Source organism: Sinocyclocheilus anshuiensis, unplaced genomic scaffold, assembly GCF_001515605.1.
Source record: "Sinocyclocheilus anshuiensis isolate Anshui unplaced genomic scaffold, SAMN03320099.WGS_v1.1 scaffold154, whole genome shotgun sequence".
Taxonomy (NCBI): domain Eukaryota; kingdom Metazoa; phylum Chordata; class Actinopteri; order Cypriniformes; family Cyprinidae; genus Sinocyclocheilus; species Sinocyclocheilus anshuiensis.
In genome coordinates this window covers 3,381,478-3,387,603 of record NW_015546101.1, presented here as the reverse complement: position 1 = coordinate 3,387,603, position 6,126 = coordinate 3,381,478, and the positions used below count along the sequence as shown (strand labels likewise).

The window sequence follows — 6,126 nt, the reverse complement described above, 5'->3', positions numbered from 1 at the left end:
CGATACTCGCGTCAGTATCGATATATCGATACTTCGGATCGATACGCCCATCCCTACTTCTCACTGCGCGCGCGAGCTCGCGTCTCTGGCTCTTAAATGTTTAAACTGGTAAAGCTTAAATGAGTTTAGTTTAAACACAGATATCAATGTGTGCATATTCCAGCATACGGCATTCGCATTGAACAAGAGTGAATGGTTTGTCCACATTTTTTTTTTTCATCGCTGATGTTGTAATGTACTGGGAAGCCAGAATACGCATCCATCAACAGAAACATACATTAGCCGAACCCTGTTTGTTTTACGTGTTATTTATAGCAAACCATATTACAGATGCGTTGTCAGATTTAAATTGAACCGTGGTTCTAGCGCGTGCCGAACCGTGTGTGGAGAACCGTACGGGTCGATTTTTTTCCGCGAACCATTCCACCCCTACAACATATGTATTTGCATACCTCTGTGCACCTTGTCAGTGTTGCCAACTTAGCAATTTTGTTGCTAGACAAAAAAGTAATATAGCTAAAACAACCGCATAGCCACTCTTTACTGTAAGATGCATGTTGATTTTATCAGACGATGCCGCGATTATAAATGAGAGTGACTCCAGGTTAACGTATTAAAGGGGTCGTGTTTAGTCACTATTTATAGCTAAAACAACCGCATAGCCACTCTTTACTGTAAGATGCATGTTGATTTTATCAGACGATGCCGCGATTATAAATGAGAGTGACTCCAGGTTAACGTATTAAAGGGGTCGTGTTTAGTCACTATTTAGTGTGGTATTTTTTGACAATATTCACTCATCATGACAGTAAATAGGGCATTCTAAGTCAATATACTGCAGTATTTCCTCTCTCAATCAGTAGAAAATATGGTTAACACCCGGTCATGCATGAAAAAAAAATACCGTCACGTACCGTGAAACCGGTATAATTTTGAAAAATACCGTGATATAAATTTTTGGTCATACCGCCCAGCACTACTTCCTGGTATTGTAGTACTTTTATTAACTGTACTATAAAGTTATCACCGGTGAATGACACATGATGTATTGCAGTAATGTTCTCTCTGGTCGTCCGATCCGTTCACGTTCATGCGTTCAGGAGGCGTGGCTTTGGACTGCAATTTGCAGGGAGGGTGGGACTTTCGCTTTCAGTGCTGTAAAGGAGGTTAGGTTTTAGGATTTAGGGAATGTCTGGCTTGAGTCCAGCAGGGGTGCCTACAAGAACACAGAGTCCAGTAATACAATGCCATATGACCACTTTATTTGTCCATTAAAGATGAACAAAAATACAACAGATCAAATCAAATGAACCATACTAAGATTACAAAGTCAAAGATACACAATATGAACAAAGAAACAAATTTACATTGCTCATGTATATGCATTAGCTACAGGAGTTGTACCCATTTTCGACCCCTGCAATCGCTACCTGATTGCCTAATCCTAACTCCACCCCTAATCCTAACCCCTCCCCCACACCTAACCCTAAACCTACCAATACTAGGGGGTAGTAATCTGGCGGGGGTTAGAATTGGGCACAACACCGGTAGTCACTTTCATACCGGTATAGCGCCCACCCCGAGTGTTCACCAGACCGAATGATTTCGCCGTAAATGAATGTCTGATCTATTTTAGTTCTGATTTCTCCAATCTATTCACCTAAACAGCTCAGTTAATGATTGTCATTTCTGCATTTGTTCCCGACAGTTGTTGGAATATGATGGATCACTAAGTGAATTAATGACTGATTGGATTGTTATGGGTCATTATAGGGGGAAATTTGAGTCGTTCTTGTAAGTTGCAGTCACGGCATCTTTGTCGGCAGACTTTGCTTTCAAACAGCATTATGCCTGCTGAGTATTTTTACTTGAACCGTCTCTATGTGTGTGTGTGTTCAATTTCATTTGTTTTGGAAGCGAGTAGCTCATGTCTCTGCCCTTCCCCCATCTCTCTCTCTCTCTCTCTCTCTCTCTCTCTCTCTCTCTCATGCCCACTGTCACTCTCTTTTTCTTCCTGAAACAACCTCTCCTCTCCTCTGCTCTCCCTCCCTCTCTCTCTCTCTCTCTCTCTCTCTCTCTCTCTCTCTCTCTCATGCCCACTGTCACTCTCTTTTTCTTCCTGAAACAACCTCTCCTCTCCTCTGCTCTTCTCTCCTCATTTTAAAGCAGAAATACATCATGTGTTTTATTCAGGACTGTCTGGCAGGCTCTTAGTTGTATGAGCATCTGTTCTGATTTGTTCTTGTGTGCAGCACAGGGATTGAGTTGTTAATCAGTGCATTGTTAGCTTTTTTATTGTCTGGTTAATTTTAAACTAATATCTTCTTGTCCAAAGGAGAAACTAATATATATTTACACAGGAAAGAATGCAAACAGACGTTACTTAGGAATACAGCAGGTTCCAAACGCAAATGGTTAGACGGATAGTTCCACCCAGCATTCTAATTCTGTCATCATTTACTCACCCTCATGGCATTCCAAACCTGTATAACTTTCTTCTGTGAAACATGAGTAGATATTTTGTATCATATTTAAACTGTTTTGGGTTATACAGTGAAAGCCAGTGGGGTCTATACTAGGGGTGTGCGATATATATCGTCTGCGATAATATCGTAATTGTTGTTTTAACGATGTGCGATTTGACATTATCGAGTATTTTGCAAAAACCATTCAAAACATCCCTACAGAGCGCACGCATACATTACGTGAAGTCTAGACTAGTGCGAGTGTGCATTTAGTGTGTTTTCTTTCATTGCATGAGGTTATCGATAAAATCCCAGAAAATATCGAGATATCATTTTTTGTCAATATCGCACACCCCTAGTCTATACAACACTGGACCCCATTGAATTTCATTGTATGGACATATACTGGCACGTTTTTCACTTCTTTACAGGTTTGGAATGACATGACGGTGAGTAAATGATGACAGAGGATGTTTCTCAATTCTAAGAACGCAGACCACGGGCTCGCATTCTCATGGAGACCGGTCTTACCAGGCTACCCTTAAAGAACAAACTCAGAATGACACGAGGACACAGAATGCATCTTTGTGAGAATGGAGATGTCTTGTTGCTCATCTGGCCATCCTAGCACATATTAAATAGCAGGACAGCACCACCCAATGCACAATAATATAACATAACATCACAGATGTCATCATAACCAATTAAAACATTTACTTGCATTATTTTAGATTATTTTATCTCTTTTTATTTTACTGCATGTATTTGTGTAAATTGTGCTTTGTCAATGTTAATATTCTTTTTAATATGCCACTAAAAAGTACTGCAGGCTTTCTTCAGGTCTTTATCACTTTATTAAGATTATGGCAAACAAAATGACATGTTTACTTTCACAAGCAGTCAGGCTTTTTTTTGCATGCATGCCACAGAAAGTTTAACACTAGAAGTTTAAGCTTACAAGCTTCCGGATTTCGAACGGTTTGCTTCTCTCGTCTGTATTTGATGCATCCTCGATATCAAGAACACATCTGGGTACTCTGTGTTCTTGAGTGTTGGAATTGAACTTTGTCCTTTGAGGATGACGTACTACGAGAACACAAGGGTGCAAGGTCGTGTAACAGCTGGACCGATTAGACACACAATTATTAGTTATATATAACAAATAATCTTTAAAACCCACTCTGTGAGTTCCACCAACCATCCTCTGAAAGTGCAACTATCACTCCAGGAGGGCTCAGTTACCAGGGCTACCATCTGATAAGACTCTTTATTGCTAAAAAGTATGTGGAAAAATGCTATGTGCACTGTGCTATGTACCCTGTGAAAGACAGACACAGGACCATAGAATGGACCATTTCTCCACATAAATTCATAGACAGACCATTCTATGAATAAACATGCATATTCCAGAACATTGTGTCTTCACTTGAGACATGTACAATCATTTATCCTATGTAATCATATGTTCTTTTATAGTGTTTTTCCTATATATTAAACCTTCAATGAATGTTGTAGTATTACTTAATTAACCAAGATCGCACATATGCCTGCTTGGTATCTGTGAGCTTCAAATTACATTTCCTATTTGTTAATTTACATTACATTTTGCTAACTCTGTGACACATTAGTATTATAAGAATCTTTAAGATTCTTCTCTTAAACAGCCAATTCAGTTTCATATGCAAAACACCCTGCTAGAAGACAAAGGATCATAAAATTTCCCTCCAAAGTGTCCATTACTCATTGGAGCCTCAACAAACTGCATCAGGACACTTTTATTCAAATGGGCAAGACATGCAAGTATCAAACTTTTAGTCTCATTGTTTGATCCATTAAAGGGTTAGTTCACCCAAAAATGAAAATTCTGTCATTAATTACTCACCCTCAGCAACTGACAGCAACGCAACTGAAATGTTCCCAAGTCCGGAAACGTAGCAAGGAGATCTGTAAAATAATCCAGGGTGATGCGGAGGAGATTCCATCAAAAATATCTTAATTTGTGTTCCGAAGATGAAGGAAGGTATTACGGGTTTGAAACGACATGAGGGTGAGTAATTAATAACAGAATTTTCATTTTTGGGTGAACTAACCCTTTAAGTATTCCCACCCCTTTTAAAGAAGGGTGTGTTAGAACTAAGGAACTGATGGTTTGCTCAAGGCTGTTGATCTGCCGAATCTCAAGCAATACTATAACTTCTTGCATTCCTGTACGCTGCTCAAGTTCTCTTTCCATTGCTAACTGTATGCATGTGTGTATGTGTTAGAATAGTTTAAGTGTTTAGTGTAGTTATTAAAGTCTTGTTTGTATCACACTCAAGGTTGTATGTTGTTTTGCCCATAACTGGAGTCCCTAATAATGCATATTTTAGCTACATGCTCTGAATAGTATTGTACAATAAGGAGGTTATTTCCCATACCCCGTAAATAAACATTTCTTAGAATGAATAAACAATTAAGTTAACACAGGGTGTTCGCTGGGCGAACAGGTTTGTTGATTGTAATATTAATTCCATTAGCTGATCCAAATATTTATAATTAATTATAGCAAGTTATGATTAATTATTAATATTTGCCTTTTGAGCTAATTTGTTACAGTTGCATAAAAACGCATATTGAGAAATGACAAAACTATTCATTTTTGGGTGAACTGGCCCTTTAATCTCACCAGGAAACACACATCAGTCAAACTGGTCAGCATGTGTTAATTTGCCATTCTGGAGAAGAATGGTTTATTATTAAGAATGTTAGTGTGTACATTGCCTGTCTTTGCTCTGCATTGTTTGCCCTCTTCTGTTTGGTTTTTCCCTCTCATTTTCAAGCTTGTGGAATGTGACACTTCCGTTGTGTTTGGGGCTGCTCCTGCATATTTCATAGCTTAGACCATTACTGAACTATCCTAGCCTGAGGGAAAGCGCGCACGTGTGTGTGAGAGATGTGTTTGTATTTGAGTGTGTTTGGGTTTGTGTGTGCCTTCAGATGTGTGTATCAGTGTCTGAGCTGCGAGTATGTGTTTGCCCAGTAAACAGTTTGGCCTATGCAAATGAAGTGTGTTTGGCGCTGGAAGTGTGATGTTGTGATCAAGTTGGCTCAGAATGTGCGTGTTAATTTCTGCCGCTCTCTTCCTTTCCTTCTCCTGTAGCAAATGGTGATGAGCCTGCGGGTGTCAGAGCTGCAGGTTCTTCTGGGCTACGCAGGCAGAAACAAACATGGACGAAAGCACGAGCTCCTGACCAAAGCCTTATACCTCCTTAAAGCCGGCTGCAGCCCTGCCGTCCAGATGAAGATCAAGGAGCTCTACAGACGACGCTTTCCCACCAAGCTGGTGTCCCCAGCAGAGCTGGCCCTGCCCGGAGTCCACCCCGTCACTGCCTCTTTGCCCCCTGGCCTCACGCAGTTGGGATTTGATGGGCACAGAGCGCCCCCATCCCCTCTGCTCCCCATCTCCCTTCTCGGGCCCAAACATGAGCTGGGACTGCCCCACCTCCCCACGAGCCTGCACCCCGTACACCCTGATGTCAAACTTCAACGGCTGCCATTCTACGATGTCCTGGATGAGCTCATTAAACCTACGAGTCTTGGTGAGTTTTTGAGATTTTGATAGTGAGGTGAGTGTATGTTCATGCACATTTTTAGTGGTGTGTTTTTTGTGTAGATCTATGTG

The 6,126-nt window shown here is 40.6% G+C and overlaps 1 protein-coding gene across 1 annotated transcript in view; it reads left to right on the top strand.

Moving 5' to 3' along the window:
* pias1a (protein inhibitor of activated STAT, 1a) overlaps positions 1 to 6,126 on the top strand; it is a 49,763-nt gene that overhangs the window by 17,478 nt on the left and 26,159 nt on the right. Inside the window, exon 2 of the mRNA XM_016501999.1 lies at positions 5,605 to 6,043. Coding sequence (XP_016357485.1) covers positions 5,605 to 6,043 — 439 coding nt within the window. The remainder of the gene's footprint in view (positions 1 to 5,604; positions 6,044 to 6,126) is intronic.